Source organism: Aspergillus aculeatus (genome assembly GCF_001890905.1).
Source record: "Aspergillus aculeatus ATCC 16872 unplaced genomic scaffold ASPACscaffold_2, whole genome shotgun sequence".
NCBI lineage: Eukaryota > Fungi > Ascomycota > Eurotiomycetes > Eurotiales > Aspergillaceae > Aspergillus > Aspergillus aculeatus.
Genome location: NW_017962977.1, coordinates 946,894 through 960,898, shown reverse-complemented (window position 1 = coordinate 960,898; position 14,005 = coordinate 946,894). Strand labels below are relative to the sequence as shown.

The 14,005-nt window shown below is 54.6% G+C and overlaps 6 protein-coding genes across 6 annotated transcripts; 4 read left to right on the top strand and 2 right to left on the bottom strand.

Annotated features, from left to right (window-relative positions):
- Positions 1-29: 29 nt before the first annotated feature.
- On the bottom strand, positions 30-740 carry ASPACDRAFT_18863 (putative mitochondrial genome maintenance protein Mgm101; the record flags this gene model as incomplete). Its single annotated transcript, XM_020198417.2, has 2 exons — positions 30-297; positions 391-740. Coding segments are annotated over 2 exons (618 nt in total), but the record flags the coding sequence as incomplete, so codon positions are not given.
- Positions 741-1,037: 297 nt separating this feature from the next.
- ASPACDRAFT_75165 (uncharacterized protein) lies at positions 1,038-1,938 on the bottom strand. Its single transcript, XM_020204373.1, has 4 exons — positions 1,760-1,938; positions 1,646-1,677; positions 1,506-1,570; positions 1,038-1,335 (listed from the first exon to the last, which is right to left on the bottom strand). The coding sequence occupies exons 1-4, from the start codon at positions 1,831-1,833 to the stop codon at positions 1,267-1,269; spliced, it is 240 nt and encodes a 79-aa protein (XP_020059967.1). The 5' UTR covers positions 1,834-1,938; the 3' UTR covers positions 1,038-1,266.
- On the top strand, positions 1,929-4,231 carry ASPACDRAFT_49734 (biotin--[acetyl-CoA-carboxylase] ligase BPL1; the record flags this gene model as incomplete). Its single annotated transcript, XM_020202283.1, has 5 exons — positions 1,929-1,986; positions 2,047-2,686; positions 2,767-3,345; positions 3,400-3,671; positions 3,732-4,231. The coding sequence occupies 5 exons, from the start codon at positions 1,929-1,931 to the stop codon at positions 4,229-4,231; spliced, it is 2,049 nt and encodes a 682-aa protein (XP_020059966.1).
- Positions 4,232-5,602: 1,371 nt separating this feature from the next.
- ASPACDRAFT_22543 (cytochrome P450) lies at positions 5,603-7,203 on the top strand (the record flags this gene model as incomplete). The annotated part of the gene is made up of 2 exons (XM_020199128.1): positions 5,603-5,998; positions 6,061-7,203. The coding sequence occupies 2 exons, from the start codon at positions 5,603-5,605 to the stop codon at positions 7,201-7,203; spliced, it is 1,539 nt and encodes a 512-aa protein (XP_020059965.1).
- An 893-nt stretch (positions 7,204-8,096) lies between these two features.
- On the top strand, positions 8,097-8,771 carry ASPACDRAFT_1852560 (uncharacterized protein). Its single transcript, XM_020197256.1, has 2 exons — positions 8,097-8,402; positions 8,558-8,771. The coding sequence occupies exons 1-2, from the start codon at positions 8,167-8,169 to the stop codon at positions 8,721-8,723; spliced, it is 402 nt and encodes a 133-aa protein (XP_020059964.1). The 5' UTR covers positions 8,097-8,166; the 3' UTR covers positions 8,724-8,771.
- A 3,277-nt stretch (positions 8,772-12,048) lies between these two features.
- Positions 12,049-13,893, top strand: ASPACDRAFT_49732 (T6SS phospholipase effector Tle1-like catalytic domain-containing protein; the record flags this gene model as incomplete). The annotated part of the gene is made up of 4 exons (XM_020202282.1): positions 12,049-12,425; positions 12,542-12,804; positions 12,867-13,322; positions 13,382-13,893. 4 exons carry the CDS (start codon positions 12,049-12,051, stop codon positions 13,891-13,893), a joined length of 1,608 nt encoding a protein of 535 aa, XP_020059963.1.
- Between the last annotated feature and the right edge of the window lie 112 nt (positions 13,894-14,005).

The following is a 14,005-nucleotide window of genomic DNA, read 5'->3' as shown; positions in this document are numbered from 1 at the left end:
TATTACCCCCTCCAAAAAGAAACACGAACCTATTTCGTCTCCTTCCAAGGGTACGAGACCTCATCGTCCTTGCGGACCCAGATCTTGGACTTGCGCTTGTTGACCACGTGCTCGACGAAGGCCTCGCGGGTGTACTGGGCCTTGTACTTGCGGATCCACCGGGGATCCCAGAGCTCGCTGGCGATGCCCAGATCCTTGCAGCAGCGCACCAGGGCGTTGGAGCGGCACCCCTCCGTGGCCGTGGGGATCCCGTCCGGCGAGAAGTAATCCTGTTCGCCGCGGGCGACGGAAACGAGACTGTCCACCAGAGAGCAAAACGTCAGCATCCGCATCATCCCAAACCCAACCCTGTTATTCTCTGGGGGGTGCGGGGGAGGAAAGGCAACTCACCGCCCATGACAAACCAGCGCATACTCCCGCGTCACCATTTTAGGCGTCACGATACTCTCGCTCCGCGGCACGAGCCCCCACCCGCCCGGTCCGAACGCCCGGTTCAGGATCCGTCGGTATTTGATCTCCGGCAGATACAAAATCCCGTCCGGCTTGATCTCGACTTCCTCGGGGTCGGTCGGGGCGAGGAGGATGTCGGCTGCTTCTTTGGGGAAGGGCTCCGCGGATAGGCCGTGGAAAGAGCGCGTCCAGTCGATTCGGTCTTCGGTTTGGTGGTGCGGCGAGTCGCTGGGGGTGGGGAGCGGGGAGGGCGGGTGGTCGTGCAGGCCCGAGGTTGTTAGGTTGGGGGTGATTTTTTGGGGCTGGTTTGAGGGGGTTTGTTGAGTGGCATTGGTGGTGTTGGTGTTGTTGTTGCTGCTGCTGCTGCTGCTGCTGCTGTTGTTGTTGGAGGTGGAGGTGTTGGGTCTCGTGCGTGCTACTGATGGTTGGGTTGCTTGGTGGTGGCGGGTTGTGGTGAAGGTGCGCGCGATGTTGAGGGTGGTGGATGTGGGGAGACGCGTTAGGGATGTGGATTTTGTGGGCGCCGTCATGCGCAGAGTACGCGCGAGGGTTGGGAGGGACATTGTGGGTGATGAGAGGGTGGGATGGGGGAATTGAGATTTGGAGTAGAGAGATGAGTGAGTGCGGAGGTAGAGAAGCTGAGCTGCGGAAAGGCAATGTCGGGATACAGTCACGTGACGATACTGCGGTGTGGAGTGGGAATACACTGGATTTGTGAGGAAGCCGGGGGAGTTGCGATTTGGTTATAGATCACTTTAACTGGAAGTCTTTAGAGTACACTGCTGGAATCATCGTCGGCCAGGCCACCCCTGGTTCCTAAGCATCCTGCGTCTGCGTGCGCTGGTCGTTGCCCTGCTGTTTCCAGCATTCGCGGAAGGCTTCCATCTGAGGTCGAGTTAGCGGTCATACATAGGGAATTCGATCGTTGGGTGCGAGGGTTTGAGGTCGCATAGGATGAGTGATGGTCAAGATAATGTTGGACAGTATCTCATAGAGCTCATCTAGGCTCCGCCCAATGTGAGGGTATATGGCCTCCGCAGCCGGACTCAACGCACCTCCTTCTGGCAACTGCGCCAGTCCTTCTTCTGATAGACGCAATCGTTCAAGGTCATCTGCTCGTCTGTATCATGACTTAGTAAATCTCTTGTTGATAGACCGCCAGGTCAATGGCTGTGGGTGACTCTTCTTGACTCACCCGCACAGCCGGTTCTGTTGATCCGCTTCTCCCTGTCGGATTCGCCGTCAGTCCGAGTTAACTCTCTCTCCCACTTCCTTTCCCTCTTCTTTCTCTTCTCCTCTTCACACTCACCACTCGTCTGGCTCATCATCGTCCTCCGCCGCGTTCTCAACCGGGGGATTCTGTCTCTCTTCCTTGTTCGTCATTGTTTGTTCTGTAGCTGCTCTTCGACCGGAGAGTTGCAGTTGCGAAGAGAAACTTCCGAGACCCGAAAGTTGCACGGTTGAACCGTTCCTCCGCCATGGCGACGACAACCCCCAACCTGACCGGGAAAAAGGTCAACGTTCTTGTCTACTCCGGTACGTATTTCTTTGCTCGCTTCATTTAATCCCGCAGACACTGACGTATTCGCCTCCTAGGAAATGGCACCACCGTTGAGTCCGTCCGCCACTGCCTTTACTCCCTCCGCCGCCTACTGGCCCCTCACTACGCCGTTATCCCTGTCACCGCCGACATGCTCCTCCACGAACCCTGGACCCTGACATGTGCATGTCTCGTCTTCCCCGGCGGTGCCGATATGGGCTACTGTCGTGCCCTCAACGGTGCCGGAAACCGTCGCATCGAACAATTCGTCAAGCGTGGGGGCGCCTACCTCGGTTTCTGTGCGGGGGGTTACTACGGCTGCCGCCGGTGTGAGTTCGAGGTCGGCGATAAAACCCTGCAGGTGATCGGCGAGCGCGAGCTGGCCTTTTTCCCCGGCACCTGTCGCGGGGGTGCCTTCCCCGGATTTGTCTACCACAGTGAGGCCGGCGCCCGCGCCGCCGAGGTGAAGGTGGCCAAGGACGCTTTGCGGGCGGGCGTGGTTCCGGAGCAGTTCCGGTGCTACTACAATGGTGGGGGTGTTTTCGTTGATGCAGCGCAGTATGCCGATCGAGGTGTCGAGGTGCTGGCCAGCTATACCGAGGAGGTCAATGTTGACCCCGGTGAGGGTGGCGCCGCGGCCGTGGTCTACTGTCGCGTGGGTGAAGGTGCCGCCATCCTCACGAGTCCCCATCCAGAGTAAGTAGCGCCGAATTACATTCTTTGAAAGGATGGTCAGATCAGGTCATGAAACTAACAGCGCTTTCTCTTCTACTTAGGTTTGCAGCCGTCAACCTGGATAAGAAGAACGGAGGTGCGGACTATGCGAAAGTCGTCGATGCTCTCGCGGCCGATGATACCGGTCGCACCGACTTTTTGAAAGCCTGCCTAGTTAAACTGGGTCTGCAAGTGAGCCAAACAACGACGACGGTGCCTTCGCTCTCCTCGCTGCACCTGTCAGCTCAGGAGCCTACGGATACGGCCAACCTTGTGACCTTGTGGGATGAGCATATCACCAAGGATGGTGATAAGGAAGTTCTTAAGGATGAGAATGATACATTCCGCATCGAGCGCCCCGGAACTTGGAACCTGGGTGAGTTGGAGGCCTCGCTTCCCGCCTTGTCGGAGACGCCGACGGCGACCCCGACGGAAGGTATTGTGGATTACAACGCGATCGTCAAGCGATTGGTGATCCATGACGATGTGCCATCCTCCAAGCTGACACCCTACTTCAACCACCATGCTTTTTATTCGCACCTGCGCCAGTACCAGGGACAATCCCAAGAGGGTGCCTCTGAATTCGGCTCCAACCTGGTATACGGGGAAGTAGTCACCAGTACGAATACGATTTTGGAAAAGTAAGTTTGAGTTTGAGATCGACTCTGTGACAGCTCACATGACTGACCGGTCAGAAACCCGAAACTGCTGCGCACACTGCCCACCGGCTTCACCGCTACGGCCACCACCCAGGTCGCTGGGCGGGGTCGAGGCTCCAATGTCTGGGTCTCGCCTGCAGGGGCTTTGATCTTCTCGACAGTGTTGCGACACCCAATGGAGAAGATTCAATCGGCCCCAGTGGTGTTCATTCAATATTTGGCTGCGATGGCCGTGGTGCAGGGTATCAAGCGGTACGACGAAGGCTACGACGCCATGCCGGTCAAGATGAAGTGGCCCAACGACGTGTGTATGTACCCATCTCTCCTATCGGATTTTTGTTAGTATCATCATTGCTGATAACCTGCAGACGCGCTTGACCCGGAGCACCCCGAGAAACAACAATACTCGAAGATTTGCGGAATCCTGGTGAATTCGCACTACTGCGCCAACGAGTACATCTCGGTGGTAGGCATTGGGGTCAACGCGACCAACGCATCCCCCACCACGTCGCTGACGGCATTGGCGAAACGATTTTTGGGGCCGAAAGCGGCCCCCATCACGCTGGAGAAGCTGCTGGCACGGATTCTGACGACATTTGAGGAATTGTACGGACGGTTTCTACGGACGGGCTTCGATCGAGAGTTCGAGGATCAGTACTATGCGGACTGGCTGCACATGCACCAAGTTGTCACCCTGGAGGAGGCCGGAGGAGCGCGGGCTCGCATCCAGGGCATCACTCGAGATTATGGACTGTTGTTGGCGCAGGAGCTGGGCTGGGATGACCGACCGACGGGTCGCGTGTGGCAGCTACAGAGCGACAGCAACAGCTTCGATTTCTTCCGCGGGTTAGTGCGACGAAAGGTTTAGTGGTGGTAGCTGTGATTGTGGAGTTGATGATATGATGACTCGTGATAATGATGTTGACGACACGGTTTCATAGAGCGTGTGGTAGTTACAGTAGATATTTACAATAGACAGTACATACGCACTGACAACATTTGACACTCATCAAGTATACACAGTATATTTACTTTCTATAGGTAATGTCCGAGATTCATAACACTTCTCGGTCTTCACCGAGTGGCGAGGCCCCAACAATCGCTTCAACTGGATCTCTCCTGAACCAGGTTCCAAAAAGTGCGATACCGATCGACGGAATGAGCCGTGGATGAGTTCGCCCAAGCAGGCAACGTCTCCGTCATCGCAGTCAAAGAGCATAATCTCCGAAGTTGGATTGGCCGGCTTCCCGACGGAGAGCTAGTCCGGAAAGAGAAAGGGCTAAGTTGTGCCTCAGAGCTACCTAAGGTTTGAATACTGTGGTGAGTCAGCAGGGCTCTTCACCCTTTCCTTTCCCCTTCCTCGATCAGCAGCTAATCGTCAACATCATCGTGTATCATGTGGCTTCCACCTCCTTGCATCATTACCTCACGTCGCTTCTTCCAATCCTCGCTGCGCATGACTCCAAGATCTTCTTCTTAAGTCAGCACGAGTGCATCAGTAACGTCAGCAATACAAGCAGCATAGTCTAATTTTCCACTGTCCAGAGACAAGACTCGCTCGATGTCTGATTCCGGCGGAGCAATGTGGAGCACTGCAAACAGCCACCAACGGAGCCACCCCGTTCTTTGGCCCGCTCAGAATGGCTGACACGTCTGCATCACTGCATTTCATCTTTTTGTCAAGCCCTCAATGGTCAGACTTGGGCCCCCGTCAGCAGATACAATAGATGAGCGACTACTGCTTACAGCCTCTGCTCCGGCCGTTTGTTTTAGCTCTGCGCCCACCCGCCGATCCGCCGACGCCACATGAGCCTAGGACTTCGCCGTCGGCTTGAGACGGGTGGGAGCCCCCCCGTTCGTGCGCATTATATCATGCCAGTCCTGCCTTGTACACTCTGGAGTTGCACATCCTGTTCCTCGGGCCTGCCATCGACTCCACCCTATCTGCACGACTAATCATTCAAATCTTGTAACTCTACCTGTGATGCCCGCAAGTCTCGACCGACTTGTCGCCTAGGCCTCGGTTCATTCTTTCTTTCTGGCATTCACCCCGCGTGCCAGCCCCCCCGATCGCGGTCAAGACGTATCTTTTTTATGGACCCTCTCACCAATTGACATTCGATATATTTCAGCATCGTCTCCCATGCTGGACTGATTCCTCTCCCCGCCAATTTTCTTCCACGCCTCCCTCCGCTTGTAATAACCCCATCGGTGACTGACTGACCACCGATCGCCCATTATGTCTGTCGTCCTTACGATAACGGCTGTCGCCGCCATTCTTTATGTCCTCTGGACACTACTGCTTCGCTGGCAACATGCTCAGAACGCTCGCCGCTGGAATTGTGGTTCCATTCCACATTACCCTGGAGACTGGCTCGGAACCAATACTCTCAAGGAAGCCCTTCGCTATGACAAGGACCGTAACCTGCCTTATTTGTCGCGTCACCGTATCGAGAAAATGTCTGCCAGCCAGAACCGCTACACCACCACTTTCCAGTTCCGCCAGCTGGGACAAGATATCATCTTGACATGTGAACCCAAGAATGTCCAGGCCGTCCTTGCTCACCAATTCAAGGATTTTGAGCTTGGCACTCCCCGCCGCAACGCTTTTCACTCGCTCTTGGGCAATGGAATCGTATGTCCACTGATCTCACCGAACTCTTTCATTTGAGACTAACGTAGGCCACCATTGTTTAGTTCACTGCCGATGGCGAATATTGGACCCGCTCCCGCGGACTTCTGCGGCCCCAATTCACCCGCGACCAGATCAGTGATCTGGATCTGGAGGAGCGGCACGTACAGCAGGCTATGCGCCTCATGCCCGTGGATGCTACTGGCTGGACCGAACCCACCGATATTCAGACTGTCTTTTTCCGGTTGACCCTCGACTCGGCTACCGAGTTTCTCTTCGGTGAAAGCGTTGAGAGCCAGGCTGCTGCTCTTCGTAGTGGCAGCAAGACCCAGGATGACTTTGCTACTCAGTTCGATCGCGGTCAATGGTATGCGGCACAGCGCGCCCGTTTCGAGAAGATCTACTGGATCGTCAACAACAAGGAAAGCCGCGAAGTTGAGAACTATGTTCACGCCTACGTCGATCGCTTCGTGGATGCTGCTCTCAACATGGATGCCGAGAAGAAGCCTTCTCACTACGTCTTCCTCCATGCTCTTGCCGAGATGACCCGGGATCCCGTCGAACTACGTTCCCAGCTGCTCAACATCCTCCTCGCCGGACGTGACACCACTGCTTCCCTCCTCAGCTGGTGCGTGCTTCTTCTTGCTCGTCACCCCGAGCAGTATGCCCGCCTTCGCGCCGCCGTCGTCGAAGAGTTCGGCTCCTACGCTTCCCCCAAGGCAATCACCTTTGCCGGCCTCAAAGGCTGCAAGCCCCTCCAGAACGTCCTCAACGAAACCCTCCGCCTCTACTCGATCGTCCCTGGTAACCGTCGCATTGCCGTCAAGAACACGACCATCCCAACCGGCGGTGGTCCCAACGGTACGGATCCGGTGTATGTCAAGAAGGGCCAGGCCGTTTTCTACAGCACCTTTGTGATGCACCGCCGGCCCGACCTCTGGGGCGCTGATGCGGATGAGTTCCGTCCGGAGCGCTGGGAATCCCGCAAGCCCGGCTGGGAGTACCTTCCCTTCAACGGTGGCCCCCGCATCTGCATTGGCCAGCAGTTCGCCTTGACGGAAGCCGGCTACGTGATGGTGCGCTTGCTGCAACGGTTCGACAAGATGGAGGGCGTTGGCAAGACGGCCGAGGGCGAGATTGCCATGGCGGTGAGCCTGACCAATGCTCCCGGGGACAACGTGACGGTCCGGTTGCACGAGGGGAACTAAGTGTATGAATGGGGTAGTTGTATTGGGGTTTCTTTCTGAGATTAGCGATTTTCTTAACGATCTGGTTCTATCAAAATACATAGACTTTCTTCTTGTGATATTAGCACGAACTTAAATAGACTCCGAGTCCCGTGTAACCCTGGATCTAGTCTCCACTCTCCAGTGGCCGTGTAGCAGTTGGTCTCGGGTATTGGCAGTGGATGGGAGCTCTTTGCAGGCTGCTGGATGGCCCACTGTTGTACATTGCACTTACACCAGGCCTACAAACGGGCCGAGGCGCATGAATGTGTGTAGAAGGTCTCGGAGACCTGCAGAGGGATCCGCTGCACGGTGCGCAGATTGCCGTTGCGGGTTCACCCGCTGTATATAGTGCTTCTACAGTGTAGAGGTGCCAGTGATATGTCCACTTTGCTGCTATCATCAAAAGGGATGAAATCGGAGGTTCGGGGTTCCGTCTTGAGGCCGTCAGGGGGAATTATGCTTTATAGGCTAGGTACCTGGTACTTTCTCCAGCATGTGACTGGCAGTCCAGGACTGGGTACTAGGGTACAGTATATGGGCGGTGAGTTGGCAGCCATAGTCACACTTGATGAGAAGAAATAGAAATCTATTTTGAGATGAAATGGATCTTCTGGACGTAGACATGTAGCTGTACATAGCACTCGAGCCACACGCACAGTAACCAATCGGAACTGTGTATAGTATAGTTACTGCCTATGAACAATAGTCCTCCCAAGCAACAGGTCGCCAAAAAGAGTCAGCCCTTCACCGCCAACCATACCCCAGCCCCACCCCCACCCTAGGAAAAAAAAAGTAATGCCGGCAGAAAACGAAATCCAACGGCCCAATGCCGCCATCGCGGGATTTTCCGTTCTGCCACAACACCCTCAACTTTTCTGGTTGCACAACCTTTCGAGTTCCATACCTTTTCTAAATCTCTTCAAACAGACCTAACCAAAAAACATGCCCATCCTCACCACGTTCCCCCTACCCGCCTCCCCGGCTGCCCTTCAAATCCCCAAGGGGTCCTCCTCCTCCTCCGCCGCCCCGTTCTTCCTGGCGTTCGTGACCTCGCCCGACCCGGCCACAGGACAGTCGTGGTGCCCGGACGTGCGCGCCGCGTGGCCGGTCCTCGACGCCGCCTTCTCCGCTGCCGAGGCCCCGCACCTGGCTGTTGTCGAGGTTGGGCAGAAGCCTGAGTATGTTTTTCGCCTTGCGTGTGATTTTTTTTACCTGGACAGTGGGGTGTTGTGCTAGACAAATTTCCCCTTGTCTATTGTTTAATGTATTTTGTTTGTTGGGTGGTGCAAGACGGCTAACACCATGTGCTATTACTCGCATTTTCCACGGGAAGATGGAAGGATCTGGAGAATGTCTACCGCACGACGTGGAAGGTCCCGTGCATCCCGACGGTGATTCGGTATGAGGTTGTAGAGGGGAAGACGGTCGAGACGGGCCGGTTGGCGGAGGGGGAGATTCTGGAGAAGGGGCGGTTGGAGGGGTTGATTCGCGGGAATTGAGGGGGGAAGTTTGGCTTTTATGAGGTTGTGAGGGGAGGGGGCTTAGGGAAGGGGTTGAGGTATTGGGATTTGTTTTTCATGCGATGAGGTGTGCCTGATGAGAGGGTAGAATGATACTCATGATTCATATGATACCTTCGAGTGGTAGTAGGCTACTAGGTAGGCAGCTTGCAGAGCTGCAGCTGAGGTGGACCACGGGGGGGGGGGGCTATGCTTTTATGCTGGGCTGAGGTGGGTTGTTGGAAGGTGGTTTTTTGTCATGGTGCAGGAGGTAGGAGGCGTGAAGGTGAAGTCCGGAGTTTAGGTCGGGAAGCTTGAGTGGACTTTTCCCCGCCCTCTGTTTTATGCAGTCTTGTTTATTTCATGTTCATTTCTTTTCAACTATATGATTTTTACAGGCTCTCTGCAGTGCGGAACTTGGAGGAGGTGAATACCTGGATGAGCGGTCCGGTGAATAGGTTGCCTATCAAGAACACTGACTCTGCAGCGGATTATAGCAGATGGTGGTCAATGTAAGGGAGGTGGTTGTCACAAATGAAGTACCAAATCTTGATCTCTGAGCGAACGTCTAGTCTGTCCAGCGTGGAGCCTAAGCGGTTTGTTATTGGTTGTAAGGAGTCAAATAATGAATATAGAATTCCCCTGCAAAGATGGTAGATATGGTTCGATGCAGCACACCTTGAAGAGTAAGACTCATTTGCTTTGATGGCATCTTGTGAGCAGATGCAGTGGTGATATTCATGAGAAGGGAGGACAATGTATGCGGCTTACTGCTTGTCTGACCATCTGCAACCTAGCCCGACGTCATGCCATTCAAACAGAGTCAGTCTGAGATCGTACAGATGTAGGTATAGGTGAAAGGCCTTCCACAGTTTGGGGAAGTCATGCAACCCTCTTGTTGACAGTAGTTCATTCCTTGATGACAGCGGATCTCCAGGCGGTGCCTCAACCTCCGAAGGCTCTCGGAGCTTGAGCATGACCCTGCTGCAATTTGAGTTGATTGTAGCGTGTATCCAAGAACCAATATCTCCGGCGATGAATGTGACGCAGCTTGTGCATGCTGATACTGTGTAGGAGATCTCTTCGAACAACTGAGAACCCGTGACTGAGCAGATCGCCGAGACATCCTCTGTCAGGCTTCCACATCTCAGAAGTCTTTCTAGTAGCCACTCCCAATGCCCTATCATTTCCCATGTTGAGCCTTGGATTCGCGGGGCCCGACAAAAGCAAACATCCGGAGCGGCGCTTCCCGTCACACCGTTAGACTACAAGGATGAGCCTCTTCACTCATCCTATACTTGGGGATGCTGACTCTGCGTATACGAAGGGAGAGTATTTCGGAGATTTCATGGGTTTGATGCATGGCTCTGAGCAATCTCAATTCGTCGTCGGAATCAAAAGCAAAAACTTGTGGTATGTGGGACCTGACTACAGAGAATTAGGGCTGCTGCCCCCCTTGTCCTGGGAATATAGATATAATGTGCAACGCCTGCATGGCTGATTCTAATGCTATTATAGGATGTCGGGGCTGTTGTTACGATGAAGGATATGTAGGCTGAGGCATTTCATGCATATTCTGAGGATTTTGTACGTGGTTTGTGTAAGAGATACCTAATGTCAATGTTACTAGCTAAGCCTTTGTGATGTGAGGGATTCTTTTGGCTTGTTATGGGATTGAATATAAAAGGCACGACGTTGACCACGATGTTCTCGCGGAAGGATCTCATCTCCCAGAGCGTTTATTCTCATACCATCGCAGTGATAATCTGAAAGCACCCCTCAAATCCTTCACGAACATGGAAAACCAATCCACGATGACCGAACAAGCCGACCAATGTGTGCTGGCGACGGAGGCAGGCGAAGTTCGCGCATCCGCACCGATGGCCGTTGGACCAGAGGACACCAAGGCCGTGGAGTTTCTCCTGGATAATAAGACGGAGGCGGCCGAGGTTCGCGCGGGCATGGCTCCCTTCTCTCACTGAACCAAGACTATGGATGCAACCCTACCCGAAGAACTAGACTAACTAGGCTTTTGCTTGTGTATAGGCTTCGTCGTGGCAATCACAGAGGAGAAAACCAAACCCGACGAACCCCGCACAATCGTCGCCACGCAGCTTCCAAACGTCTACTCCTTGCCTGATGATGTCGAGGTGAGCGCGGAGGCGTATCCCAAGATCAACTGGTCGTACGGACCTGCCAAAGTAGTCAGCTGTTTGATAGCTTTTTGTCCCCCCTCACTAGCAAGGGAAAGCAAATAAGAAATGCATGAAAAAAAAGGACAGAGAGAACAATCTAATGAATAGATATAGGTGCTCGGGTACGTGAATCCCAAGAAATTCGCGATCCGGGTCCAAGTGTCCGTCTTCGGGGCCAAGCTATTGAATCTCACCGGGGATCTGAGACGTGGGATCTGCGGCAAGATCAATATCAAGTTTGCACAAGGGTCGGTCTGTTTTTTCCTTAAGAATGGGAAAGGTGAGCCCCCTATCGGGTGGTTGTGCTGCCACCGTTGAAGCTTTTGGCGGATGGGTTTCTGTGTGCATAGAGGTGTGGGTTAAATTGGACTTAGAGGCTACTGTCGGTGGGCACTATAAGAAGGAGGCGAAATTGTTGACTCTTTGATCGGGATTCTGGTGGGTCGGGTTGAAGAGTTCTTTCGATCCGTGGTCTGAGGCTTCCTGTTTGGAGTGGGAAGCAGGCATTGCGTAAGCTCTCGGGCTTGCGTCTGATGATTATGGATTGCTGTTCGGATGACATAGTTACCGTTGCGAAATTGATGGAAGATGACTGAGATATGTCTTGTTTGATTGTAATAGGTTGTTACCAACTTTTGTACAACAATCAAGCTTGCTAGTTTTATGTAACCATGGTTGGAGGAACAACTATTTACCTTTAATCTTGTTCTTAGAATCTTTCGAATATCCGGGGTGGGGGCCGATTTAGGGCTACAGTGACACGGACGTGGTCTGAGCTGAGGATGCGCCACGAACCCTTGGGGTATCCAGCCGCAGCTGAAAAAGAAGAAGACTTCAAGAGGATGACTGCCAATCAACCCACAAAGAACAGTTCAGCTGAGATGCAAAAGGGTCATCAGCCACTGACACGGAGAACAAAAGACGGTCATTTCTGCCGAGCAGGAAATTTGTAGCGACGGACTGGCAAAACGTGAATGTACTGTACATCAGCGACAAGCTCGGTAGATCTACCCTACCCCTCGACCCTCCTGAAAAAATTTAAATGGTGTAGAGCTCTCTTGTGCAACACTATTGAGCATTCTCCGATTTCATTGCCCCCAGCCTGCAGAGCGAAGCAAAGAGCGAGCAAAATGCACCGCCCCCTCCCTCCCTCCCCAAAGCCCCAACCCGCGCGGAAGCGCCTCATCATCTGCTGCGACGGCACCTGGCAATCCGCCGTCGACGGCCAAGAGAGCATTCCCTCGAACGTGATCCGGCTCTGCCGCGCCATCGACAGCGTCGGGATCGACCCCGTGGACCACCAGCCCTGGCAGCAGATCGTCTGGTACGACTCCGGCGTAGGCACCAACACCACGGCGGCGGGTCCGCTCCGCAACTTCGTCGAGGGCGCCCTGGGCAAAGGGCTGGAGGGCAACATCGTCGAGGCCTACCACTTCTGCGCCCTGAACTGGAATCCGGGCGACCAGATCCTGTGCTTTGGGTTCTCGCGCGGCGCCTACACGCGCGCGTAATCGCCGGCTTGATCTCGGATATCGGGATCTGCCCGCCGCATCAGATCGCCAATTTCCCGGCGCTGTGGAAGGTGTATAAGAAGACGCCGGCGGGGGAGCGGTTCTATGGCAGTGATGCGTATTATGAATTTTTCAGGGGGCGCCGATCGTCCTTTGGCGGAGAAGAGGGGGAGGTGGATGGGGAAGAAGAAGAAGAGGTTTCTTGGGAATCGGCCGCAGAATGGGCATCGACACCCGAATCACGCCAAGTCCAAGTGGTTGGGGTCTTCGATACCGTGGGCAATCTGGGCTTCCCCGAGCTGTTTGGTCATGAGCTCCCCGCGTGGCTGACCTGGACTGATAAGCCTGAATGGCATAATGTTGGCCTTTCGCCTAGTAAGCAACTCCTTCCAGCTATCATTGATTCAGAATGAGATGATACTGAACTCGAACCCCAGATATCAAGAATGCATTCCAAGCGCTGGCGCTGGACGAGCATCGACGACTGTTCCGCCCAGCCATGTTCTTCGTCCCAACGCCGAAAACTATCACGGAGAGCCGATCTCGAGAGATCAAGTACCAGGCACGCGACGCCACCCGTCAGTGGCTAAAACTCGTAAGAAGCGGCACCGCCAGCATCGGGGAGCTGCAGGCAGCCGAGAAACGACGCAACGCGGCTGCACGCGAGCTGTTGGAGTGTGAGGACAGCGATAAGGAACCATCCCAGCTAACGCAGGTCTGGTTCCCGGGGTTCCACATCCACATTGGAGGTGGATCCAGTCAGACCCTCAAGAACAAGGGCAACATGGAAGAGATGTCCCACATCGTCTTCGCGTGGATGCTGGACCAGATCCAGGGGTATGTTTCCCTCGACCGCGAGCTCCTCCAGCTCGAGGAAAAGACCCGGGAGGATCGTCTGCGGCGGATCGTCTGCGGCGGATCAACGAGGCGCTGGAGGCGTACCAGAAGAAAGAGCGTCGCTGGCAGTCCGAATCCTGGGCCCAGTGGCTGTGGCGTACGGGGCAGGGTCTGGTTGCCGCTGTTCAGCACCCGCTCACCCCTTCGGTCGGTGCTCCTCCGGCCTATCGCCAGATCCGTCAGTATGGCTGGGCCACCGGTGACTTGCCCGACAGCTTCGACTTCACCTACCGCCTCAACGGGTCGCTGGCGCGCAGGCCGCGTCGCTATTTTCGGGATGCGTGCACGAACGAGATTCTCGGGCATACTTGCGAGTACATCCATCCAACGGTGGGGTTTCGGCTGAAGCACGTGTCGGGGTATCGTCCGGCTGGCCTGCATGAGGGCCAGTATGCTCGTCTGCTGAGGGCTGACGGCCAGGGCTATGAGTATCGCTTTAGATACCCGGGTGCGAAGGATGAGGAGGTCTTGCCCGAGTGGGAGATGGCAAGAGATGAGCTCTCCTGGGAGCGGTGGTTTGTGAAGGGAAAGGAGGCGTTGGCGTATATGGACAGCCTACTCTACTGACTTTGGTCACTCAGACCCGAACGAGTGGATGAACTCACTGGTACGAGCGATCACATCTCCTTTGGCTTCTATGTTGAGCGGCTTTCTCTTATAGGTGACTATTCGGGCGTTC